At 54.4% G+C, this 25,567-nt stretch overlaps 8 protein-coding genes and 1 non-coding gene across 9 annotated transcripts; 5 read left to right on the top strand and 4 right to left on the bottom strand.

Moving 5' to 3' along the window:
* Nucleotides 1-617: 617 nt before the first annotated feature.
* B0T26DRAFT_t81 lies at nucleotides 618-746 on the top strand. Its single transcript has one exon. It is a non-coding gene; the product is annotated as a tRNA-Ser (tRNA).
* An 840-nt stretch (nucleotides 747-1,586) lies between these two features.
* B0T26DRAFT_692515 (uncharacterized protein) lies at nucleotides 1,587-1,942 on the top strand (the record flags this gene model as incomplete). Its single annotated transcript, XM_060441166.1, has 1 exon — nucleotides 1,587-1,942. A coding segment is annotated over one exon (245 nt), but the record flags the coding sequence as incomplete, so codon positions are not given.
* On the top strand, nucleotides 1,590-2,566 carry B0T26DRAFT_764406 (uncharacterized protein). Its single transcript, XM_060446445.1, has 2 exons — nucleotides 1,590-2,192; nucleotides 2,238-2,566. Exons 1-2 carry the CDS (start codon nucleotides 1,875-1,877, stop codon nucleotides 2,415-2,417), a joined length of 498 nt encoding a protein of 165 aa, XP_060299827.1. The 5' UTR covers nucleotides 1,590-1,874; the 3' UTR covers nucleotides 2,418-2,566.
* Nucleotides 2,567-4,971: 2,405 nt separating this feature from the next.
* B0T26DRAFT_640113 (uncharacterized protein) lies at nucleotides 4,972-8,908 on the bottom strand (the record flags this gene model as incomplete). The annotated part of the gene is made up of 4 exons (XM_060437200.1): nucleotides 4,972-5,675; nucleotides 5,743-6,497; nucleotides 6,559-8,731; nucleotides 8,854-8,908. The coding sequence occupies 4 exons, from the start codon at nucleotides 8,906-8,908 to the stop codon at nucleotides 4,972-4,974; spliced, it is 3,687 nt and encodes a 1,228-aa protein (XP_060299826.1).
* A 1,890-nt stretch (nucleotides 8,909-10,798) lies between these two features.
* Nucleotides 10,799-12,629, bottom strand: B0T26DRAFT_692509 (putative 5S rRNA binding ribosomal protein). Its single transcript, XM_060441165.1, has 3 exons — nucleotides 12,466-12,629; nucleotides 12,249-12,286; nucleotides 10,799-12,160 (listed from the first exon to the last, which is right to left on the bottom strand). The coding sequence occupies exons 1-3, from the start codon at nucleotides 12,466-12,468 to the stop codon at nucleotides 11,290-11,292; spliced, it is 912 nt and encodes a 303-aa protein (XP_060299825.1). The 5' UTR covers nucleotides 12,469-12,629; the 3' UTR covers nucleotides 10,799-11,289.
* A 333-nt stretch (nucleotides 12,630-12,962) lies between these two features.
* B0T26DRAFT_737798 (epoxide hydrolase) lies at nucleotides 12,963-13,969 on the top strand (the record flags this gene model as incomplete). The annotated part of the gene is made up of 2 exons (XM_060443509.1): nucleotides 12,963-13,073; nucleotides 13,172-13,969. 2 exons carry the CDS (start codon nucleotides 12,963-12,965, stop codon nucleotides 13,967-13,969), a joined length of 909 nt encoding a protein of 302 aa, XP_060299824.1.
* Nucleotides 13,970-14,156: 187 nt separating this feature from the next.
* Nucleotides 14,157-17,001, bottom strand: B0T26DRAFT_640201 (beta-glucosidase; the record flags this gene model as incomplete). The annotated part of the gene is made up of 4 exons (XM_060437211.1): nucleotides 14,157-14,531; nucleotides 14,592-15,764; nucleotides 15,853-16,772; nucleotides 16,932-17,001. 4 exons carry the CDS (start codon nucleotides 16,999-17,001, stop codon nucleotides 14,157-14,159), a joined length of 2,538 nt encoding a protein of 845 aa, XP_060299823.1.
* Nucleotides 17,002-19,758: 2,757 nt separating this feature from the next.
* On the bottom strand, nucleotides 19,759-23,161 carry B0T26DRAFT_692502 (MCM2/3/5 family-domain-containing protein). Its single transcript, XM_060441164.1, has 3 exons — nucleotides 22,935-23,161; nucleotides 20,476-22,855; nucleotides 19,759-20,396 (listed from the first exon to the last, which is right to left on the bottom strand). Exons 1-3 carry the CDS (start codon nucleotides 22,937-22,939, stop codon nucleotides 20,136-20,138), a joined length of 2,646 nt encoding a protein of 881 aa, XP_060299822.1. The 5' UTR covers nucleotides 22,940-23,161; the 3' UTR covers nucleotides 19,759-20,135.
* A 338-nt stretch (nucleotides 23,162-23,499) lies between these two features.
* On the top strand, nucleotides 23,500-25,304 carry B0T26DRAFT_639035 (uncharacterized protein; the record flags this gene model as incomplete). The annotated part of the gene is made up of 3 exons (XM_060437101.1): nucleotides 23,500-23,618; nucleotides 23,712-23,766; nucleotides 23,835-25,304. 3 exons carry the CDS (start codon nucleotides 23,500-23,502, stop codon nucleotides 25,302-25,304), a joined length of 1,644 nt encoding a protein of 547 aa, XP_060299821.1.
* Between the last annotated feature and the right edge of the window lie 263 nt (nucleotides 25,305-25,567).

The following is a 25,567-nucleotide window of genomic DNA, read 5'->3' as shown; positions in this document are numbered from 1 at the left end:
TTCCACTGCACCAGACAGGGTAGGGGATGGAGGAGCAGGCCACCAGGTAGGCAGGCGCTTAATGAGCAGCAGCATACCATAGCATAGCATATTGTGTTTTTACGACACGCCACGGCGGAAACGAGTGGAGAAACGGGTACGAGATAGTCTAATTGATCGCGGTTTGAAGTGCCAATGAGCTGCTGCTTGGCGAGGTATTGATTCAGAGATGGTTTAATTGTCAAAATTATCTAACCCCTTTCGTGCTCAGTGATAAGTCTACAGCATGATATTAGAGCTGGGTTGTGGGCGGTTTTGAGGCGGTATCCAACGAGTCCGCGTGAGAAAGGGGGGCCGAGTTGAGTTTGTTTGTTTCTCGGCGAACTTGCCTCTTTTCTTTTCTCCACTAATACGGAGCAGCAAGAACATAAACACACATATAAACATACGAAGACACCCACACCCATCATGGCCAATTCACGGGGCAGCACTAGAGTCATCTAGTCAATACCTCCACTTTCATCCTCGACATCCCCGGTCCGCTGCACCCCACAAAGACCCATCTCAATCTCAATCTCAACATGGATGGATACACATACTAGGTCAATAGGCAAACAATCAAGCAACACAAAGACAAAGACACTTTTGCGAAGTGGCCTAACGCGCTTCCCTGCTATCGAGCTATGCCTTTTCATACAGGGAATTAATAGGAAGAAGCAACCTAGGGAGTCTCCTCGGAGGCGCAGGTTCGAATCCTGCAGGTGTCGTACATTAATATATTTTTATGTTCTGTCTTTTGTCTTTTTACTTTCTATTTTATTTCGCGGCTTTGTCCACGAATCTACTGCCTTCTCCCATTTCCTTTTCCTTTTCTTTTTTTTCTCATGTTTTGCATGTTAAGGTTCCTCCCGAGTCCCATCAGGCAGTTAGCAATCACCACTGACACTCACCTCACTTATAATCAGCATTATAGATTTCATCGTGATTCATGTCATAGACTTGGATTCATTTCGTCTTTTTTCTCTTGTTTATAAAAAACGACGGGCATATTGCACGAGTATAGGCTGCCCGTGTTGCAGTAGTCGTGCTTAGCAAGGCCGTTGCTACTGGCGTCCTCATTCGGTTTCCCAGGGGCGGGGGAGCGTTTCGAGACAACTATGGTGCCATATGCCTGACGAGAGAATGGGTAGATCTGCGCTCGCTGATTTGACGGGCGAGGTAGGTAGGATGGTGAAGTCTTGTAAGTACCTTGGTTTCGCTACTAGGAGTAATGTTGGAATTTTAAAGTCTACTAATACTGAAGAAGGTACTAGAAAAAGAACTCGGAATTTTTAAAGCTCCGAGGAAGATACTGGGAAAAGAATTTTTGACACCGAGGAAGGTACTGAGAAAAGATTTTTTAATTTTACTGACACCGAGGAAGGTACTGGAAAAGATTTTTTTTCCAGACACCATAAATAACTACCCTAGATTCCTGATCATCGCGCGTCTTCCCTCCAACATTCCCCAACACTCAAGATTGACCAGCCGCGATAATGAGTTCCTCTGCCCCTCCCTTTTCCGCACCTGAGCGACGTCGCCTCAATACGACAGAATAATCTATCATGTCCGATGGGCTTTGGGAAGATTTCTTGTCGCACCTGCGAGTTTTCAAGGCTCTATCCGCCCACAGCGAGTCAGAGTGCCGCATTCCACGAGTCTTCTCGTATGTTAGCAAGGATAATGCAGGATGGTGGGATATGAATAAGCCATTTCTCCCGCCAAGCTCGGAATTCCCTCTTCCCTCGGTGGCATTGATTACGGAACGTATTATTCCTCTCCCCAAGGCCATTCGCCATGCCCTGATCGATAAGTTTTGCCCGGAGGGATTGCGGGAGGCTGCCAAATCCTTATAGATGAATAAAGACTGTGTCGCTCGTATATACCTCGGCCGCCGTCGCTGCTCGGATGCTCTGCTCTCGCCCAATTTCTCTCTACGGAATTTCAATTTCTGTCTGGATCAAATGCTCGATCTCGGCCTCCCTATCAAACATTATGCGAGGGCAATGGCTGAGTGTCCCGCTATTGTCCACTGGGAAGCTCATATAGATGGGTATGATATCGAGTTTGTCCTGGGAAGTGAGGCCGAGATTTCATATACAATCCACGTCACGCAATCGCTCGGCTTGGACGTTGAGGAGCTAGAGAAATTGCCCAAATACTCGGACATGGAAGTTTTAGAGTGTATCAACTTCCAGAGACGTGCAACCCGTCTGTAGATTCTAGACTTTAATCTCTATAACCGGTTTCCCAACGATGTCGCCTTTCTCCTTAAGAATGAAGAGGAGTTAATCCAGCACCTAGTTATTGCCTTTTTGAGAATGACCACTATTATTCTTTACCCCTTATGGAGCTGGATATTGATAAAAAACCCTGGTCTTTTTCAGATAAGAGTATGAGAAGAAGGCGGGAGAGATTCTTGATAACTCGGGTGTTCTGTAACATCTTCCTATAAAGTTCCTAGATGCCTGCGTAAAGAGGGAGCAGGGAAAACTGGAGCAAGGGCTAGATCATGGACATAGGAATTTGAAGGGATAAGATTCTCAGCCTCCGCTCTGTAGTATTAGACGAAGGAATCTATTAGTAGTAATAAGCCGATTATGCCCAACTCTGTATAGTTATTAACATCTAAATAGCCGTCGTAATCATATAGTATCGCTTGCTACATCTATAGGCTGCTCACCGCCGCGTGACAAAAAGATTCGGTTCTTACTAACGGACGTAGAGCCGCAATCAGCCACCCGTACAGACCCTATTGATATCCGTGAACAGGGCACAGCCCCTCAATTGAGAGCAGTTGGTTTGGCTCAACAAGGACCTAACTAAGTCTTTTCAATAGGTCGTAGCCCCCGAGTTGAGAGCAGCTAATGTGCCCCAACCAGTACCCATACGTAATCAATAGTGCGTAGCGTCTAAATTGAGACTAGCTAATACACCCAAACCAATATCTAAGCCCATCGACTGAGCGTAGCTCCTGAGTTGAGATTAATTGATGTGCCTCAATACGCCTCCAGGTTTGATTTATAGGACGGTAGTGACTGGGGCTCATGTTACCGGTACGGCACCGGTCTTGCTGGTAGACTTCATTATGGGGACTTGCCCCTGTTTTTTTAGTGTGAGTTGGTTATTTTCCAGTCCTTGACCGAGCTACTGTATAAGAGGGCGGGCTCTATATCTTCCTTATAGAAGGAAGACATGCTATTCTTAGTCCTTGCTTTCAGTACTACTTTTTCACTTCTTTTCTTTGAAATGTAGTGACCCTAACTACTGCAAGCCTACAGCATACGGTCCCCTATGATTGAGGAAGTAGTACTTCACGCACTAGCCACCTATGGTGGCCGAGATAGTGTGTGAGTATGTGGCCTAGTGTCTGTTCTGTTGCTATTATTGTTATTTAGCTATCCTTAATCTTGGTGATATTATCACTACCTCATCGGACAGCCACTACACCTCGGCATCTAGGCGACTCAAAGCGACCCAAGACTATAATTGAGAAGGGAAGGCGGTCAATAGCATGTAGTCACAATACCAACGCCGCTCAAACCTGCCTCGCTTTAGGGCGTTTATGTAAAAGTCTAGTAGGGTTTTAGAACCCTGTATGGCCGTGTTTGATGTTCTTCGTATAACGTTAGCGGGAAATTAACCCAGGCTATGTATTGATGGCCAATAGACGCTGGGACCTGGTACGAATATTAGAGGTTAGAGTTTCAAATGCCGTATAGCTACATCGTCTCAAGACAGGCGACTCTGGGGTTGTGGTTGTGGTGTATTACGCCTCGGAGCACGAGGCGCTGTAGTGAGGGTCGAGACGCGGGCATTGTTTCGGGTCAGTTCTAAGGATTAACGCCATACGTGAAGGAAGACATGTCTTGCCGCTAGCATTAGTTCGAGTCAGAGGACTAACCCCTTGCGCCTCGAAGGCGCGTCTGGCCAAAGTGCGATTCGGGGCCCATCCATGACCGTAAATGACGCAGCCAACATCCTAAACCACCAACGACCCCTCTAAGGCGTAAATACTTATATAAAGCGCGTCTAAGCGTCACCTCGCCGAACTCCTATCTCAAGCTAAGATACAAAGGATCAACCAACTCAATTCGACTCTTGCCATCTTCTATAACACAAGATCTTTAAAATGGATTCGAAGAAGAATAGAGTAATACCAGGCTTTCAACTCAAGAGCGGTCAGCCAGTCAAGACAACCAGCCGGCAGCCCGAGGCCGCTCAGCAATTTCTCGATCATTTATCACCTATTGCCTTGCCCCGAGTTAGAAACTTTAGAGGGGAGTCTAAAGGCAAGTCCGACGGCTATAGAAACTATTCCTTTGGGTTAAAAGAGGTTAGGATTCACTGGAGCAAACATATAGTCTGAAGGGACCAGGCTAGTCTAGGTGTAGCATATTACCTTTCCGGAGATCGATTACAATGACCCCGAGATAATTAAGAAGTGGGCTCCACAGGGCGGGGCATCAAAGGCGAAGTAAAAGTTCATATACTTTAAATAAGATTAGGTGGATAGTCGTCGTATTAAACTCTATCAGCCTCTTAATCGTGCAGGATGATTGTACCTTTTAAGCATCTGTCGGAATGTATCCATTTGCCTCCCTCCATGCCCCCTCCTCGAAAACGCCTCGCCTCGGACTTGAATCCTCCTTTGGTATTCGATAGATGACATCCCCCCCACAGAATAAACCCCCGAACAAGTTTTCAGGCAAGGCCGCTAGGGCCACCGCCGTTCCATTGGCCAGCAAAGTAAAAAAAAAAAAAACAGACCAAAAAAACGCGGTTGGGGTAGTAGTATTTGTAAACCAAAAAAAGCCCGCACAAAATAAATACCAAGGAAAAAAGACAAAGGCTACACTTTGACACTGACACAAGCAAATGAGACAAAACGAGCTGGCAAGCACTGGTAACCAAATCTGGCTGCTGGCTGTGGGATATCTTGCCACACGGCCACTATTCATCAACCAAAGCTTCTTCAGACCCGGCCATATCCCCCCTGGCGGCATCAGAAGGCATGTTCGCAAGAACTTCGGGGCTCCGTGCCCCTGAAACCTGGACATTGGCTCGTGCCATTTCCTGACTTTCGACGAAGCGGTCCCAATAGACGGGGTCCAAGGTGCGAAGTTTCTGGAGAAGGTCCTCCCTGTTCTCCTGGAAGACGCGCACGACGCCCTTTTCTTTGACATCGGCGGCCATATAGCTGCCATTGGCGTCGCCGAGATCGTCCAAAAGCTCGTGAAGCATACGGACATGTTTTGGGTCGGCGCCAACCATCTCGACACCTGTTAGCAAGGCGTAGTGCTCGGGCTTGACGATGCCGACTCGGAACTGGTGGCCAGCGCGCAGAACGCGGCCCTCTTCGTCGGCGAGCGCCTTGGACGTGAGGCTAATGGCAGAGTTGGACCGCACCAGCGGCGCCCGTATTGCGAGACCGTCTGTGGTTGTGTCGTCTTCGTTGTCCGAGATGGCGCCAGCCTGTAGGTCGGAAGACGACAGTCCGGCGCTCCAGGGCGGGGTTGGGGCGTTTGCGTCGTAGTCGGCGTCCTCTGCAGGCGACAGGCTGACAGCACTATCACTGGACTCTCGTGTGTCCGGGAACTCGTCCTCGAACCGCTTGATAATGCCCTTGAGCGTGTTATCAAGGAACATCAGACGATCTGCATGAAAAATCCCGTTAGTAAAGAGGCCAATCAAGAAATGGGGCTGGGAACAAATATGACTTACGGTACGTATGTTGGTCATCGACCATGGCCGCCTTGGCCTTGCTGATTGCCGGCTGTAAGCGATGCCTGATCTTCCTGGCACTGAATAGCAGGTGCTTTGACGTCTCCTTCGCCTTTCCGGTCGGCAGCTTGTCGGGTCTCGGCTCCGGTATACCGTTCTCAAAATCCCGGATGAATTCTCCCGACTGCCTTCGCGACTCGTCGCCACGGTTCTTCAAACAACACGCCAGCGCCTTGACGACGCCGGTACCGCTAATAACATAATCTTCGTCAGGCGCGACATCAACGTCGGCGTCCAAGTCAACCGGCTGCATGACGTCATGGCCAATGAGGCGCTGCAGCACGTCTGGGTACTCGGGCTCATGCACCTGCGATTCTGTAGCTGAAGCAACGGCAGCAAGATCCCCCACGGGAAGCCGCTCCATGTTGCGCAGGCAGTAGGCAACCACGTGTTTGGCCATGGCCTTGATGAGATCACTTGATTGCTCGCTGGGCACCTCGATGTCGACGGCCACGAGGCTTTTAGAAACTCGTGCAGCCGCCAAGAACGACGCGAAGAGTGCGAATGCTTCTTCTTTGATTTCGTCCGTGTTTGCATTAGTCGTCAGCTGTACCAGTGCCGGGTTTTCCAGGAAGCTGATGTGGGCAAGGCCAGGGACTTCGGGAATGATCTCTGTCAGAGAAATGACTTGCTCGGGGGTCATGGCACAGTCGGCGAGGTGAATGCGTTTCAAGCAAGCCATCTTGGGGAGATATCTAGAGCCATTAAGTCAGCAAGTTAAAGTGCCAGGCAGCAAATGATCCAGATTTGACTGACCTTCTGAGCAGGGACACTGCGCTGGGGTTCGAGTTGAAGAGTTCGTGGTTGTGCGAAAGGTCGATGAACTTGAAGTGCGGAAGCTTGACGAGCATCGACATCAGCTTGCACAAGGACCACGGCTTGAGGTTGCAGTCTGCCAGACTCAGCGCCCACAAGGGGCAGTTCTTGGCCTGTAAAGCATCGGCAATAATGCCAAGCCGATCTCTCATGTCATTGCCGCCCAGATCCAGCCCTTCACATTGACCACTGTTTATAAATTTAGCAACGTGTTTTATGCCCTCGTCATCGATATCGTTGTGGGCGAGGCCCAGTCTCCGTACGCCGCATTTTATGACGCCGTCAATGACAATACCCAGCTGTTCTGCGCTGAAACCCGCCTGGCCTAAGTGCAGCAGTCCCAACGTGGAACCCCCAAGTCGTTCTGCGAGGGACCTGGCCAAGAGGCGGCAAACATCTTGGTCCGGGCGTGTCCGGTATGCGTTTCCATTCACGTGGCTTGCGGCTCCGGGGGCCGGGGCGGCAGGCCGGGGCAGTGGTATGCCTGATAGATCCAGACACTTGAGCGTCCGACATAGATAGAGGAATAGGCAGATGTGCTTCCACCCTTCGGGGCCGGCCTTGTTGTTTTTCAGCACGAGCCGCTCAACCACTCCGCCTTGCGGTGCCAGCCCGTCAGGTTCGGTCGGAGGTTTCCGCCTCTTGGCCGAGACTTTCCTGGCGGCCAAGAGGCCTGCCAGGATGACACGAAGACCCTCGTCTGTCAGGCCGCAGTTCTCCAGAATGACCTCTCTCACGGGAACCACAGCCAGATAGTCGCCTAGCGTCACCAGGTCACCCAATTGCATCCAATACCCGGTAAGGTCGAGCTTTTCAACCATGCCGGGCTCAACAGACGAATTCGCCGGGTCCAAAAGCTGCTCTGTGATCTTTTTGAGTATCGGCGTTTCTCTGAGCTGGCAACACCGGCGATAGATTCTAACTGGGTTGGTTGTTGGCACAGCCTGCGTTTTCGGCGTCGACGGGCGTGGGATGGAACCGCTTGACGACGAATCACTGTCCACGTAAATTTCCATGGGAATGGTGCCGTTCGCTTCAGCAAGCTTCCTTTTCCTCTCCTTTCTTGCCTTCCTCTCTTCTTCGCTCTTCTTTTTCTTCTCCTTTTTCTTCGCCTCAGCAGAAGTCGTCTTGTCAGCCAAGCCTTCGGAGCCGGGCGTCTCGTTTGATTCTGGAACTAAATCTAGTTCTTTGATACTGTTAGGGCCGTCGGTGCCCTCGACAGTGGGCTCCTTGGGGAGCTCCTCACCCGTGGCAGCGACCTCGCCGTTCTCCTCTTTCTGGGCTACCACCACGCTGGGATTCTTGAGTGCTTCTCCCTCGCCCTTCTCCTTAATTTTGCGCTTTTGGTCCTTATCGGGATTGGCGACAGCCTTGGCGGCCGGTTTCCTCTCAGTAGACTCATCCATGTACTTGGGCATGGGCGCAATCTCTACGTCGACGCAAAAGGCTACTCTCCGGAGTTTGGCCTGCTGCAGGCCCGAAATGTCGCAGCGCTCTCGGTTGCGATCCACATTTAGGACCCGTCGCTCGACTAGCCCATGATTGTGGGGTTTTACGCCGGGGCTCAGTGTTCCGTTGGACGAGGATAGCCTCCGAAAGACGTGCATGATTCCGGCCTGGGTGGATCGGGGCGGTGCCGGGGTGTACGGCCCCTCACCTTCGTGCTTAGAAGCATGCTGCAAGACGGCGTTCTTGACCGGGTTTGACTTTGGTACTGAGAATTCGGCGGGTTTAGGCGACGCCGTGTTGGCCTGCGGAGGGCTCTGACCGCTGTTTCCTGTGCCCGAGGAAAACTTGGACGAGATGTTGGAAAACCAAGAACCCCTCCTCTGGGGGATTGGAGGGGAGGTGACGGGCTCGGGGCTCGGGGCAGGAGCGGACGACGAAAGCAGCGTCCCCTTCTCGTCCGCGTTGGGCCTTGACAATGGTGGGCGCACTGCGATCGCTTGCCTCGGGCTCGGGGGTATTGTGGCGGCGGCGGATTGCACTATCTGAGGGCCATTGGGAGTTGCTGGGGGAGTAAGTGGTGAAGGCAGGGGCGGACTCTGGGCCAAAGAACCGCGGCTCAGCTGCGACAGTGACCTCGGGCGCGTCGTCACTTTGGTTGTCTTGTCTGGCAAAGAGAATTATGTACGTATTAGAATGCTTGTTTCGAACCTCGCTCCGCTCGGAGCTGCAAGCATCAGGCGCAGCTACCTGTCGGCCCGGGAGCACGAAGGGGACAAAATTACCAACCTTTTGGATTCCCGTGGGTCATCCAGCTCACGTCAACGCCATGAATGTGCTCCATCTCAGAGGGGGGCGGGAGCGCAAGGAACGGCTACCAACTCAATGGTAGCCGCGCGCAAGGCGAACGAGGCAAGTAAATGGAAAGGCGGGATAATTAGCCCGTGCTACCGAGTCGGGTAGGCGTCGGTGTCCGGAGCGGAATTGAATAATAAAGCTGAATAGACAGGAAACCGGCGGGCAACAGCCACGAAATCGAAACAGACGGCAGTCAAGTCGGTCCCCGGCAATTCAGCTGGACGAGGAGGGCGGAGGACGGAAGACGGCGAGTGGGTGCTCGAGCTGTTGCGGGCGGCGTTCAGCCTCTGGGAGCCTTCCGCTTTGTCGGTGGCGGGGTATCCAGGTGTGGTATGGTATGATGCAGTTTAGTATGCCGAGTGCGTCTAACTGTTGACTGCCAGTGTTGCTATCTGGCGATAACAGAGGTAGCCATGGTCTCGACTGATCCGAGAGGGTTGCTAAAGTTTGCTACTAAGTCAAGTAGACCTAGATGGAAGACGCTTTGATAGAACGACGGCAACAAAAGGGTAGTCCGTCTGTCTCTCGCGTGGATTTCAAATGAGAAAGTAAGCAGCTGCGGTGTACTAGTAGTGTGTGTTTTCGAGGTGCGCTGATGCACGGCTGCACTTGTATTATGCGGGAGGACAAGGAAGGCCACTGGACTGGACTCTAGTATGTACTTAGCCCGGGCAGGCTGGGGAGCTGAGTCCGCTGCCGCTGCCACACCCTACCCACCTTAAGGTATGCACTGCACTATAGAACAAGAGGAAACCCTGATGCAAGGGCACGGGAGCTTGTAACAGACCGCGCCACCACCAGAAAATGGGTCGGGCGAGCAATTAAGAATGTGGTCGCCGAACTGATATCGCGCAGCCATCCACCGGGCCGCTTACTTATCAAAACCAAGGACGACCCTGCGACGGCCAAGGGACCGAGGGACTAAGAGCAGCGGGACGAGCGCCTCACAGCGCGCAAAGCTTCTATACCACATAACTTACAGTAGTACCCTTGGTATGCAATATACGGGCAGTGCTAGACTGTCTTGGTAACCCGGCGCACATGTTATGTACATATGGCGACTGTCTGATTGGACAAGCCGCTCGATCAGCCAGATAGCTTTCCCATCGGGAGACGGTGGCGGAATGAGAAGTAGCAGACAGACTGGCCGCGGGCAAGGGCGATGGGGAAAAGCGGAGTGAGATGGCGAACTTTGGCCCAGAGAACGAGCCAGGCAGGTGCGTCTAAGTGCACCGTGTGACCCCTTGCGATCCCCGGATTCCGATCAGGAACTGGAAAGAAGGGAAAATCGGCCACCTACAGCGCCCCGGCATGTTTAAGGGTAGAGAGGGAATCCCAGTACGCTTGAAAGACCCAACTCAGTTGTTGCTGTTGGGGGTTTTTGTGGAATATTATGTGTCGGTCCTGCTGCCACTTCGGACATGGCAGACATGCACACTCAGCTCAGCTCAACTCAGCTCAGCTCCAGTCAGCATCGTAAGCCCCAGTCCAAGGAGATGACGATGGGCGGTTGTGCCACGAAAAGCTCAACCCATCATTCCGCTGCTCGCCGTGCGAAGTCGGATCGTCCTTGGGCCATCTGGTAGACCATTCCACTGCCCCGGTTCAACCTGGAAGTGAAGGGGAGGTGGGCTTAATTCCTTGCTCGACTTCCGTCAGGGGTCGACAGAAGGTCAACTTAATCTTTTTGGGCCTTCTACTAAGCTTTTATCCCCTTTCCAGTTCGCCTGCGCTGTATGTACTGTACATGTGTCTTTCCCCTAGTATAATTACTAGTATGAGAGCCATGTTTGTGTCATCAGGAAACTGGTGAGGTCCGTCTGCCCTGGTCCACGACTTGTAAATTTTTTGGAGAAAGCCGTACCTCAGCTTGGTCACTTCTGCTTGGTAGCGGGGTCTTGTGGCAGGAAGATCCGAATCCTTCCGTGTCACTCAATACACGTAGCAAAGGGCAAACAAAAAGAAAGAAAAAAAGAACTGGCTGGAATGAACCTATTGGTTCTAATGGTGTACTGTGCTACTTATTGCCATTCCCAGTCTGATTTTGGCAATCCGAGTCTGGCCGTCCACCGTCGTTTCGATTCAGGGCGGCCGACGGCCTTAACGCTATGACGCCATGACGGGCATTTAACGTAAGTCACATGTCTGCAATGTTGGCCCGGCGCCGCTGGGTCTGCGACACCCTGTGCCCGCCTCAGCCGCCTCCAAATGTGGTAGTATGGTCTCGGAAAATTGATTGGCTTTTGATGGACCTTCATCATTAACCCCTCCGATGTGTGAATGAGAAAACTCCCAAAGAACAAGCAGTCATGAACCCATCCATCCGAACCAGAGACCTGTCCCTGTAGACTTAGCGAAACCCCCCCTTTACTCCTCCGCAGCACGGAGCTTGGCAATGCGCTCCTGCACCCTCTCGGCCCGCTCGGCGTGGGTGAGCTTCTTGGTGCGGTACTTGAGGGACTCCTTCTTCCACTCCTCCTTGGTCTTCTTGGGGGCGTCACTCTCAGCCTTCTTGAAGGGGTCCTCGCGAATAGCCTTGTGTGCCTCGGCGTACAGATCCTCCAAGCCATCAGCATCAACATCATCCTCAGTGTACTTTCCGAACTGGCCCTTGAAGCGCTCCTCATCGTCGTCGGCCAGGGTCTCCATATACTCGGCAACGTGACCGCCGAAGATGTACTTCTTCAGGGTCTCGGCGTCGAGCTCCTTAGACTCCATATCGAAGCCGGGGAATCGGTTCTCGGAGTGGGGAACGAGAATGCCACCATCCGAAGCACCCTTCATGGCGCCGAAGACGCGGGCACCAGTCGAAGTGCGGGCAAGGCCAACGTCAAGGAAGGCCTTGAAGGGGCGGCGCTCCTCACCGTCCGTCTCAGCGGCCTCGGTAAGGGTGTACTCGCCATCAGCCTCCTCCACACCGGCAAAGTCCTCGTCCAGGCCGAGCTTCTTCAGCACACGGCGGGCGATAAGCAGACCGGTGGCGTAGGCAGCAGCCCAGTTGGTAAGACCGTGCTCAATTCCATAGGCGCGCAGCTCGTGCGAGTAGGCCGAGCAGAAGACCTTGTCGCCGCTGATCTCCGAAGTCACGATCTGCAGGATGATGTCGCGGTTCGTGAAGCGAACGACCAGGCGGTACTTGGGCGCATTGTACTTGTTCTTGGCCTGGGTGATCAGGCGCTTGCGGGCATAGTAGTCGGTCTTGCCTTGTCTTCTACGCTTGTACTTGGTCTGGAAGCGACTGTAGCGCACACTTATTAGAATCCTTACCGTTCTTACTCATCCCGGAGCCTCGTCGACTGGAAGATTATTTTTGTTTCTGGACTCACCTGTAGTACGCGCTGTTCTTGACCAGCTTGTGGAAAACCTGATGTTTGCAATCCCCGAATCAGCAATTTGCGCTTCAGAAAACCCCAATCCTCCGAAGCATCTTGCATTGACTCTCTCTCTCTTCAGGGTTTCCGGGAAAGGGAAAAAAAGCGAAGCGCGGGATCAAGATGGAGCGATTTCCATGCCGTGATGGCGGCTTAATTGTTCCTAACTCACCATTTTGACTGTTGTTGCTGATGTGCGAGTACAGCAAGGTCGATGGATGGGCTGGTGTTGGAAGGAGTGAAATTCGAGGGGCCGAATATTTCGTGGGCGCAATTTTCACCCCACAGCCCTAAAGGTGCCTCAACGGTGGGGGACGAGGGCGGTGAAAGAGGAGGGTCGGCGACGACTGATTATGTAATGGCAGTTCTTGTTCTGGGGGCAGGGTCATTCCTGGAAGTAAAAGTAGTCCGTGCTCGGCATTGCTGAGCCGAGGCACTCAGAAGTTAAACTCCTGAAGGCACATTGCACCGAATTGGCAAGTCCAAATGGGACATGAGAGGGGTCGACTCGGTCGCGCTTCCGAGTACCTCCAATCCTTCCTTCTTGCCTTTGTGCAAAACAGAAGGAGCATGTAACCTGGAAGGCGCCTTATCCTACAGTGCTGTAATTGCCGCATCTTAGATACCAAGGTATTTATTCTTTTGATTCCTGGGCCAGCAACGGGAGCCATGGAGGTGGACGAGTATCCCGTCGAGACAATTCTCGAGGCCATCGACGACCTCGGCGTGCCACCAAAGCAACGACTCAAAGTTTTACTGTTTGATATTGGCGGTGTCTGTGTGAGTGCAGCGCCGATCGCATTGTTTCGCCCTCTTTCCCTTCAATCTCACTCATTGGGGTCTGTTCCATTTACAAGACAACTTACCTCCATATTCAGGTTGTGTCGCCCTTCCAGTCAATTCTGGACTACGAACTGAGCCTCGGGATCCCGCCGGGCTGGGTCAATTACTGCATATCCAAAACAGCCCCCGATGGCTTTTGGCACCGCCTCGAAAAGGGCATCATCCCCATGGACGCCGCCTTCTATGCCGGTTTCAACCGCGATCTCCGCGACCCAAATCGCTGGGAGACCTTTTACCGACAGGCTCAGCAAGCTAGTGACATCCCTGCCGACCAAGTTGTCGTGCCTCCGGTCCCCAATGTCGATGGCAAGTGGCTCTTCCTGGACATGATGGCGGCGGCGCGGTCTCCCGACCCTTTCATGTTCCCCGCCCTGAGAAAGCTTCGTGAGAATGGCAAGTATGTGGTTGCTGCACTTAGCAACACTGTGATTTTCCCGCCCGGCCATGAATACTCGCAAACAGACTTCTTCTTGGATGACCCAGTGCGCCGGTTGTTTGATGTCTTCATCTCCTCGGCTCACATCGGGCTACGGAAGCCAGATCCCGAGATCTACCAGCTCGCCCTAAACAAGGTGGACGAGTTTGCACGATCCAACGCAACCACGGACAGGGGGAAAGCGCTCGGGTTTCCTGCTGCAGAGGGCGTCAGCGCCGGCGAGATTGTCTTCTTGGACGACATCGGGCAAAACCTAAAGGCCGCTAGGCATGCGGGCTTCCGTACTATCAAAGTCTCCCTAGGCAAGGCATACGAGGCCGTAGCGGAACTAGAGAAAGTCACGGGTCTTTCTCTGGCCGGCGATCATCCAAAGACTCCCATCAAGCCCAAATTATAAACAATGCAAGGTCAAAAATATGAATTTCGTTACTCAGAATCTGCGATGTCCGAGCAAGGAGTCGCCGGGATAAAAATAAATACAGCACTTGGTTCAGTTGGCAGTCTTGGGCATTCAGAGAGCCCTTCCACATGTTAGAATGAAAGTCATTTTGTCATCAGGCATCTTCCGTCATATAGCCGGTCTCTCACAGTCCCTTCCACCAGAATGTGCCCTTCAGATCGAAGGTTTTCTGGATGGAGTTTTCGGGGGTGAAGGCGCTGCTGCTACTGGCAACGACGGTGTATTTACCGCAGTCGGAGCACCACTTGGCGCGCACTTCGTCCCAGTAGGAGGTGGCATACTTGGTGGGGACGACCACGCAGGCCCTGGTCTCGTCGCCCGGCCCGAGAAGCACCTTGGTGAAACCCTTTAGTTCCTTTTTCGGGCGGCAGACCACCACCGTGTCGACGGTCGCCACAGGCTGCGATTTCATGTCTGGAGGCAGAATATAGACCTCGACAACCTCGGCCCCCTCAACACTGCCCGTGTTCTTGACATTCACCTCGATGACCAAGTCAGTCTGCACCACCGGCGTGGCGTCTTCTTCGTCGTCTGAATCCGGCTCGGCATGCTCGAGCACGCCCTCCCTTGGCCTCTCAGTCACGGTCAGATCGGAAAACTCGAACGTCGTGTAGCTGAGGCCGTGACCAAAGGGAAACAGAACCGGGCGGTGCGCCTGGTCGTAGAAGCGGTAGCCGACGTATATGTCCTCGCCATAGAGGGTCCGGCCGCCCTCGGCGCGGAAGTTGAGGTAGGCCGGGTTGTCCTGCACGCGGATGGGGAACGAGAGGCTCAGCTTGGCCGACGGGTTGACGTCGCCGAAGAGCACGTCGGCGATGACGTTGCCCGTCTCGTTGCCGCCATACCACGCCTGCACCACGGCCGACACTTCGTCGATCCACGGCATGGTCACGGGTGTGCCGCTCTGGTTGACGAAAACCGTGTTCTTGTTGGCACGAGCCACCCTGCAGATCAAGTCGTCCATTGGCGCCGGCAGGTCCATGACCTCGCGGTCGATGCCCTCGGTCTCCCAGTCGGCGTTGAGACCCCCGCAGATGATGACCTGTTCGGCGCCCTTGGCCAAATCCACCGCGTGTTGGATCTCTTTCTCGGCATCGATGTCATAAACACCACCGAGGCGAAGAGCACTGCCGCCGAACAGGGCGTTGTTGTCGGGCAGCTTGGATGTCGGGGCGCTAGCAAACTCTACGTGGATCTTGTAGGATTTGCCCTTCTCGACGGGAATCTTCTTCTTTACCTCGATAGTGCCAGCACCAAAGAAGGCGTCGCCCTGCTGCTGCTCCGAGGCATTGTCGACCACCACCTGGCCATCGACAAAAAGCTTGGCCGTGCCGACGACGACAACGCCGAATTCGTAGTCGCCAGTTTGTTCAGCCACAAGGAGGCCATCAAAGTCGGCATACCAGAGTGCTTGTTTGGGGACCGTGTAGTCGGTAAACAGCATTTCGGTGCTTTGCACGGTCAACTTGTCGATGTATTTGCGGTTTTGGACATCGGGCCCCTCATCGTACACTGACATAACGAAGCCAGTGCTCTTGTTGAGGTTGATCACCTGCGGGCCTAGAATTGGCAGCATCTTGTGCGCGTGCGACCCGATGGTGTAATCGGGAATCTCGGGCTTCAACTTGTCGGCAATGCCATCGAACGGGGTTACGGCGTAGTAAGCTGGTATGACTGCGGAACCACCTCCGTGGTAGACGGCAACCTTGGCATTGGGGCCGATGACGACCGTCTACGCCTCACACGGGCGCGCAAACGCACCAACTGTCAGCCACATAATTTCGTGTTTAGAGGGTTGTCATGGGCGCCCGATCTCGTACCTTCTTGTCCTTCTTCAGCGGAAGGACATTGTTCTCATTCTTCAACAACACGAGGCTCTCGTTACCAAGTCTGCGGAGGAATGCTCTCAGCTTCTCGGTGTTGCCTGTCGTCTCTGGTCCGCGCTCGGGAATGCCCGAGGCATAGCACTTCTTGAGGAACTTGAGAAAGGACCGCGTTCGCTCGTTAATGACATAGCGGGGGACTTTGTCGGTGCCGACATTGAACTTGAGCACCTCGCCTCGGAAGCGCGGTGGGCCCGGCATCTCGAGGTCCAGACCAGCGTTAGCAGCAGCCGTAGTACTGTAGGTTCCGAACCAGTCGCTCATGATCAGACCCTCGTAGTCCCACTCCTTGCGCAGTATGTTGAACAGGTCCGTGTTCTCGCTGCAGTAGGTTCCATTGATACCGTTGTACCCTGTCATGAGGGCACCTGGCTTGCTGTCACGGATCGCCAGCTGGAATGGCAGCAGGTATATCTCACGCAGTGCACGCTGCGTCACGACGGCCTGCATAGCATTGCGGCGGTGCTCTTGGTCGTTGCAGACGCAGTGCTTGATAGTAGCCTGCACACCGGTGCTTTGTATGCCGTTGATCAGCGCCCCGGCGCCGAGTCCCGCAAGCACCGGGTCCTCCGAGATGGACTCAAAGCCGCGCCCACCCAGTGGCGACCGCTGCATGTTGACGGTCGGGCCCAAGATGACATGGGCGCTCTTGAGCCTTGCCTCGGCTCCCATGTGCTCGCCAGTCTCACAGAGCAGCTTCACGTTCCATGTGGCGCCCAGGGCCGTTCCACACGGGAAGCAGGCCGAGGGCACTCCGTTGAAGAAATGGGTGCCGCGGACGCCATTCGGACCGTCCGACATGCGGATGGACGGGATATCGTGCTTTGGAAGAGATTTGGTATGCCAGAAGTCCTGTCCTGGTTGGTGGCTGGGCGTCAGCTTCTGCAGTGTGCTCCGGTGACGTCTTCACTTGTCTCTTTCTCTTTGCCTCGGGGAGACTAAGACGACATCACAGGAGAAGGACATGATCTGGGGCAAGGTTGGGGTCCCAAAACGCCATCCTTCGATCATCTTACCTGCCAAGAGGTCACACTTGTCGCTCACGGAGAGCTCCCTAAGCTTTTTCTCGACGTCGAGGTCGGCCATGGCTGGATAAAACCGCGCTGGATGAATATAGACGTGGTATTTTGGCGCTGTCTCTTCTATAAGAGACGGTTGTTTAGGATCTTGCATAAACACCGCTTGGCTGGTTGGTCCGGATCGAGAGCTTGGTTTGGAGAGGGGGTTCACAACAAGACAAGATGAAGCATCCTACTATCAAAAGTTAGGGAGCTAGTTTGGATATGATATATCTTCCCCTATAAATAAAGGGGACCAAGGAAAAGCGGGGCGGATATCGGTTGAAGTTCAGCCTTGGGATTGTAGCAGCTGTGGTGCCCCCGGAGCCCTCGCCTCGCATCCCGGAACCCGCAGCCCCGACGCCCGCACCCCGACCAACTTCGGGGTTTGGGCAAAGGGACACACTGCGCACCACGGCTGTCTGCGGGGCTTGTCGGGTCCTCGCCGGTGACAACATACACAGTCACAAGTGACGTCTATATCTTGGCACTAGCCGTACGTGGTTCCAGCGAGCCCTTCAGCCAGCCACTCACCCCTTTTACATGTTACGGAGTGAGGATCCCGAACGAAGAGAGCTGAGACAAAGCCAAAGGAAGTTAGACATTGTTCTTTGCTTTCTCGACTCGCAGAAACAATACCTGGGGTCTAGAACTTGTTCTTGGTGGAGAGAACGAGAAAAGGGTCGTTGTTTCAACCTCGGGCTTCATCGAGCGCGTCCTATGACAGCATCTCGCTCTTCTCGTTGGCAGTGTTACGCAGCGGGGTCTGCATATGCTGTCACAATGTGGAGAGAAGGTCTGTTTGATCGGCGGACAGCTGTACAAACGCCTGCAGTGTCTTGGATTTCTTGACTGCTCGTACTTCTCTCTCCCTTGCCTTTCACCTCGCTCATTGTATAACCCGGGTCATAGCTAACCCCCCCTCTTCTCACGGCTCATATTCCGACATTGTGATCTCGTCTTTAGAGAGGAGATCAGGAAAGTCACAGCCGGCTGGCTGGGTTGTGGAATGGTATTAGGAGTTGACGAGTTGAGAACACTGGGTACCTCCTTGTCTTGCCGTACCTACCTACTATGGAACAGCTGTAGGCGTGAAGCCGCGAGGCCCCCTCCAGGGTCTACAAGTTGAGACATGACAGGTAAGACAAAGGGTAGCAAATGGACAAACCTTCCCCAGATCCACCCCAACCAACCTCTCGGCTTCCCATGGGCTGGATGTGCCCGGATCGACCTCTCCCATAGGTCGGTATGTACAGAGAGGGATAAGCGAATGTAGGAACCTCCCCCTCTCCTCCCCGGATTTCTTCGCACAAGACCTGCCCGTGTGACCAACATCAACGCGGCAGGCGCCCGGCCGCCGGGCGTGTCCCCGTGCCGTACTGTGTCTAGCTCGAGCCCCCCTTTTTTCTCCCTCTTTTTCTTTTTCGCAATGCGTATGCGACGGCGGCGGCGGCGGCAGCATGCATATCTAGATCAGGCAGGCGGGTTCTCGTTACGAGAAAGAATCTCCCTCACTGTTTCAGCTGAGAAAATGCCGTGCAGCTTTGTCTTGCTATCTGTCTGTCTATCTGTCTTCTCCTGTCTATTCTCTCGTTACGACACCCTCTCAGTGCTGGGCTTGGTGGCGGACGAAGAAAGATAAGAAGAAAGAGCCTGGCTGCTCTGTATTCACTCCTAACCCGAAGGAAAGCACCACCGCATGGCTCGTGTTGCTAAGTACCTACCTGCTTGATCTCTGTGGCTTGCTACATGACCTTGAGGGACAAAGCTCCCGTACATGAAGCAGATGCGTAATGGTCCCTCTCCCCATATCCTCCCCGTCTACACACAAACACACACACACACACACACTTACCTGCGTTCGTTCGTTCATTCGTACACAGTAGCATGTCTCTCCCGCGGCCCCGGCCCAGCCAACTAAACAACGAACCAACCGTTGCCGGCGTCTCCGATCTGTCTGTCTGGAGAAACAAATCCCCATGACACGCAGTTCTGCTTCCGCCTCCCTGCGGGCATCGTTCTCCTCCTTTTACATGGAGGAAGAAGGGAGAGGCGGCTCGGGGCCGCGGGGATTACGCCCCCGAGAGAAATAATTGGAATTCAGGGTTGGAGGCTGACAGACAGACAGACAGGCAGACACATGCGAAAAAAGGAGAGGGAGAGAGCCGTGTCGTCGTCCCGTTGCTACTGACCAGGTAGGTAGGTGGTATTGGTAGACATTAGGAGTGAGAAAGACTCTCTGTCTCTCTATCTCTCTCTGTGACACCCGAGAACGATTTCGGATTATACTTTCTGGACTTCGTAGACGACTTCCCGACTTGTCTATCTGGATAACGTAGATATGGAGGGAGACAGTCGCTTGCTCAAATCGGAGCCGAGGTACGTAGTAGGTGGGTTGTAATAGAGATTCCACTACTTGCCTCGTTTTCAGTAGACGAGAGATTGTACACCCCGAGCAAAAACAACCCCCCGTGAAGTGCTGCGTCTCGATATTTAGGTATTGTCTTTCCACTCTCGTCCTGGACAGTGCTGCCCGAGGCAGGGATTTTCCAGTAGGTAATTACACCCGGCTATTTTCGTTGTTGTTTCTCCCATTTCCCCTCCAGTTTATACCCCCTCCCGATATTTCAGAAACAAAAAAAAATTAAAACAAGCCCCTGATGAGAGCTTTTCTAATTGGAGGCCGGAAAACTCCCACGTCTTGTACCGTCCGCGTAAGAAAGAGAGAGAGAGAGAGAGAGAGAGAGAGAGAGAGAGAGAGAGAGAAAGAGGGAATAGGAACTTGCGAACCCATCTGGGACAAAGCCTCGTTATAAAATATATAACAGAAACAAATAATGTATCAAACATCTATCATTACTCGACTCAGCCACAAGGTAAATAGTTATTTACCTTACCTATCTACGTTCATCCCATGTATCCAGCAACAGTAAAGATGAGAGAAAAAACTCGTCCTTGAACCACATACGAACTGACATGACACATGTTTGCTTCCCCTCAGCCCCCACACACCAGCCCACGCCAACTAATGTACCAAATTTATGACTTAAAATTCATCAGACAAACAGAAGCATGCTACCCAGAACCAAAGACCCTCGAAACGCCTCGTGACATACCCCCAAACCCATTACAAACCCAGCGCAGTTATCTCCTTCGCCAAGCTTACGCCCCTACAGCTGTAGACCTGCCGCTGCCCGCGCGAGCGCCAGCAGCGCGCTTCCCGGCACCAGCCCCGGGCCGAGCGAGGGTGTACTTGGCAAAGGCGCGGGCGAGGGCCTTTTTGCAGCTGACCTTTTGGCTGCCGACAAAGCTCTCGACCGTGACGGCGATAGCGCGGTCCATGTCGTGGGCCGAGCAGTACTCCGACAGACGCATGCGGCAGAAGGCTTCGCTGATGCGGATGATGGCTTCGAGATGGCGGACCTGGATTGCGACTGTTAACGTCCAAAAACTATACACGCGAAGGAAGAAAGCGAGAGAAAGGGGGAAAAGAGGAACGCACCGTGATGGGGTAGGCACCCGTGGCAAGACTCTCGCGGCGCATGTCGGCAAACAGCCGGGCAACCTTGTCTTCGTCCATGTGGTACAGCTTGGGACTGCACCGCTCGCGCGCGTATAGGATGTACTTGCGCAGCAGCTCCTGGGGGATTTCGCCCTCTTTAGTCGGTGGTGAGGTGGAAGTAGCCTGTGTGTCGGGCTGGCCGGACTCGGGCTGTTCCATCTCCATCGACTGGCCAGCGGCTGTCGCCTGCGTGTTGGTCAGGGGATGGCTTCGGCTGTGGGAACCGACGATGAAGCGTGCGAGGCGCTCGTCCTCGGCAGGCTCGACCGTATCGCGGACGACGCAGAGGATATCAAAACGAGACAGAATGGGCTCCGTCAGCTCCACGTTAGCCGAGAAGGGGATGGTCGAGTTGTAGCGGCCGCCGATCGGGTTGGCTGCGGCGATGATGCCGCAGCGGGCCTGCAGCGTCGTCACGATACCCGCCTTGGAGATGGAGATGGTCTGCTGCTCCATGGCCTCGTGGATCGAGGTACGATCCTTGTCATTCATCTTGTCAAACTCGTCAATCAGGCAGGTGCCCTTGTCGGCCAGCACCAGCGCGCCGCCTTCGAGCGTCCACTCGCTCGTCAGCGGGTCTCGACGGACACTAGCCGTGAGACCGACGGCGCTGGCACCCTGGCCAGTGGCGAATACGGCGCGGTGCGCCGTCTTCTCAACGTACTTGAGAACCTGCGACTTGGCCGTACCCGGGTCACCCAGCAGCAGCACATTGATGTCACCGCGAATGTGGTGGGCGCCCTTGGTTGTCTTGGCCACGCCGCCAAACAGCGACAGCGCGACGGCCGTCTTAATGTCGGTATGCCCGTAGATACTCGGGGCAATCGAGTTGATAATTTTGTCAACGATCTGCGGGTCTTTGGAGAGCCGGCGGATCTCGTGCTCGTCCTCTTCTGTCATGCGGAAGCCGGCGAGCTGGTCGTGAGACTTGACAACGTTGTTGGCTTCGAGGATGGTGGCAAAGACGGGGAAGCCATTGCGGTTGTTGAGCTGAGCGTCGTAGTTGTTTTGGTAGATGCCCGTGACCTCAATCTCCTCGCCCGGCTTAGCCTTATCAATGAGATCCCAGAGCAGAATCACCTCGCGGTGGCGGGGGAGGCGACCTGCAGGGACAGTGCCGGGAGACTCCTGTAGAGTAAGCTTCTGGTAGTTGCGGTAGACAGTCTTCTCCGAGTTGAGGGTAAAGGGGCCGCGGGACTGGCAGCTCTGGCAATACGTGATCTTAACTTCGACGTTGGACTCCTGCTGGAAAGGGCCGAGGGTGACGCCGCACTTGGTGCAGTCAAACTTAACATACTTGAGCTGCGGGAAGACGCCGGTTCTCCGTGTCACGACGCCGCTGACGCGCACCAGGCAGTTGAGATGCGACTGGCGAAGCTGGCGGAGGGTGTAGTGAACAGGAAGGTCAAAGATCCTAATGTGGATCTCGGAGTGAATACGCTCGTAGTCAGGGTAATGCAGCAAGACAACCTCCATGGCGACCTCGTCGAAGAGCTTCAGCATCTCGGACGGGGCATTGGCGAGGAAGTAAGCCAAGATAGCCTTGGAGGTGGAGAGGTGCTCATACGAGACTTCGAGCGACTCGGCATTGATTTCACCCAGCGTTCGGATGCGGTTTCCGTAAACAGACGAGCCGCTGTCGTCGGTGTATTCGGTGAGGAAAGCCTTAAACTCGCGCTTGATGGTGCGCTGGACTGGGGGCTGGGATACCCACTCGGTCAAGCTGGAAGCCTTGACGTCGTGCAGGGCCTCGAGCGAGAGCTCCTCGTCCATGATGTCGCCATCCATGTCCTCGTCGGGGTCCTCATCGTAGAGGCGGTGCCTATGGCGGCGGGGCCGGGACGTGAGGTCAATGTCGCGGTCGTCCTCTTCGCCCTCTAGAAACATGGCGGGCAAGTTCTTTCTCCGAGCCACCTCCCGGTCTCTGCGATCCAGCTGCGCCTCAAGACGGCGCCTGTCACGCGGGTCCAAGGCGACATAGTCTCCGTCGTCGTCAATGTCGATGCCTTCGTAGACATCATTCTCGGTCCTCTCTACATAATCGCGCTCGAAGCCCTCGCGGAAGAGGTCAACGTCATCTTCGGCCAGCTCGTCAAGGTCGTCCAGGTCGTCCTGGAGCTCGACATCTTCCTCGATTTCGTCATCCTCGTCGCCGCCATGGGCGATGGGGAAGGCGGGAGGGGACGAGGGCATCATGGGGCTCGAGGCGGCGGCGACCGACGACGTGGCGTCATCACCGTTAGTGCGAGCACGCTTGCGGTTTGCCCGGCCTGGTGTGATGCCCCTGTTGGCCGAAGCCATATTGTCGCGAAGCGGGGAACTAGACAGGCTGGTCAGCAGAGTGCGCCGAGAAAAGTAGACATCAAATTCAAATGGGAGCGGGGTTGGCTTCTACAAACCTCATGTTTGCAAGAATCGAGGCAGATTAACTCTTTTTTTGCTTTCCAAACTAAATCTCTTAGCTGGGGGATCAAAACGACAGAAAGTCGGAGTGCGGTGCGGTGCGGTGCGAAAGGAGAGGAGTGGAGGGGGCTCCAGTCGAGATCGCGGAAGGGAAATGAAAAATGCCCTGCCTGAACTGACATAAATGGCAGGGGGGCGCCGTTGTGCACTTGCCTTGCCTTGCCGCTGGCGCTTCCAAGTTTCGCGTCGCTGATTAAAGAAAACGCGTCGACGTGACCCCACTAGTCCCAAAGGAGAGTTTCGCGTAAAGAGGTTGCCGGGGTGTACGATCGTCACTGGTCGGCAGCCGGTCACTGCCAATGCGATTTACACGCGCTGAAGCTCACCGTCTCACAGCGCCGGATTACATTCGTCTCCGAAGAACAATCCACAGATAACACGCAAACTCACATTCATCCTCCTCACCATTTCCTCCCGGCGTATTTTACAGTCAAGAAGCTATCACGGAATAACAACAAGCTCAATCATACATCTTAGATACAGCGCGAGGCTACAATTGCGATGGCCTCTCCCACAGCAAACGAGCCCGCTGCAGTAGGCAATGGCAGCACCGATGCGCCCACCAAGGCGCGCAGCGACAGCTTCTCGCAGAAGTCGGAAACATCCCAGACAGCCGCCGAGTAAGCCGTGCTGCCCATTCTCGCCCCATCTCCGGGCTTAAGTCTATACAGTCAGAAGGGACTCAGTTCTAAATTTATCGCCCTAATCGTCAGCTTCATCCGCGATCAAATGCAGCTCGAGTCGGATGCGCGCGAAGCATTGCCCTATGTGCGACACCCTTTCTCTCTCTAAATACTCTCTACCATCGGTAGTCGCCGACTGACGCGCCACCACAGAGTATCGAGAGCTGCACGAAACCTCTAGGTCCCCTCCGCCAGACCGTTTTCGCCTGTCTTACCTGCTGCCCGCCTCCTGCGAACCCCGGCGATGCCTACGAGGCCGCCGGCGTCTGCTATGCCTGCTCGGTCCAGTGCCATGGCGAACACACGCTGGTCGAGATATTCAACAAGCGCAACTTCACTTGCGATTGCGGTACAACGCGCTTCCCCGACACGAGCCCCTGCGCGCTGCGCTTGAACCCTGCCACCAACACCAAGGGTGGCGTCCACTCGGAGTCGCCCGACCCAAACAACAAGTACAGTCAAAACTTCCGAAACCGCTTCTGCGGCTGTGAGTGCGACTATGACCCGTTTCAGCAGAAGGGTACCATGTTCCAATGTCTCGGGCTTAAAACGCACGATACGGGCGGCTGTGGCGAGGACTGGTGGCACCCAGGCTGTCTGGTCGGCTTGGGACCCAAGTGGTTCGAGAAGATGGCTACGCCTAAAGTAAAGGACGAAGTGAAGACCGAGCCCAAGGACGCAGCCGCGCCCGGCACGCTTGCTACCATTTCAGAAGACGCCGACGCGACAGCAGCCACCGTACCACTCCAGAATGGCCATATTGAAGAGCCAGCAGAAGATGAAGAGGATGACGATGACCCGCCGCCGCCGCCAGGCTTTCCGGCGGATGACGAGTTTGAGGGCTTCCTATGCTATAAGTGCGTCGACTCGGCTCCTTGGATCAGGCGATACGCTGGCACCCCGGGGTTTCTACCGCCCGTCTTCTACAAGAAAGATGACGGCGCCGCAGAGCAGCAGCCCGCCTCGACATCGTCGGCTGACGGCGACAACTCTAAGAAGCGGAAAGCCGACGACGATGACAACGACGTCGACGACGCAATGGCCCTAGACTCGCAGGCCTCCAAGCGGCAAAAGAGCGAGGCCGGGACCACCGAGACGTCCCCGGTCCCTTCCGAGACTGAAGTCGATATGCCTGGGACACCACCTTCGCCCGCATGCAAGCTCACCGCCCTACCACCGGCTCCCACGGGCCAGTTCTCGCTCTTCTTCCAAGAAGGGTTCCGCGACAGGCTGTGCCGGTGCCCGTCGTGCTTCCCGCAGCTGGCGCCGCACCCGCAGCTGCTCGACGAGGAGGAGACGTACGAGCCGCCCGTGTCGGGCGACGGGTCGACCAACGGCGGCGGCGGCTCGACTCTCGGCAGCGGCGGCAGCCTGCTTGACCGCGGCGAGAGCGCTCTCAAGAACGTCGACCGCGTCCGCGCCATCGAGGGCGTCATGGCTTACAACCACCTCAAAGACAAGCTCAAGCCCTTCTTCCAACAGTTCGCCGAGAGCGGCCAGGCCATCAGTGCAGAGGACATCAAGGAGTACTTTGCCAAGCTCCGCGGCGACGACCAGGCCATCAAGGAGGCCGGCGAGACCGCCGGCAAGTCCGACATTAGGGAGGAGCAGAGCGGGTACTGACGGCAAATTCTTTCTGGCGTGGATTCTCTTATTTTCCTGTGATACTGGGTCTTTTGTTGCACTTTTGGGGGATTAAAAATGGGAGCTGGCTGCTTGGTATGTATGGGCTGTGGGATAGGTAAGTAAGGTAATCAATGCCCCTTTACGGCTCGCTCTTTGCCGGGATAAATGGATATTATCGGTGTGTCTTGGCGGAACGAATTGTACATTTTTTACTACTCCAACTTTCTGGTTTAGTGTTATTTTACGGGATAGGCACTCAG

The sequence above is a fragment of the Lasiosphaeria miniovina genome (assembly GCF_030549165.1).
Source record: "Lasiosphaeria miniovina strain SMH2392-1A chromosome Unknown B0T26scaffold_2, whole genome shotgun sequence".
NCBI classification, from domain to species: Eukaryota; Fungi; Ascomycota; class Sordariomycetes; order Sordariales; family Lasiosphaeriaceae; genus Lasiosphaeria; species Lasiosphaeria miniovina.
This window is presented reverse-complemented; position numbering and strand designations above follow the sequence as displayed.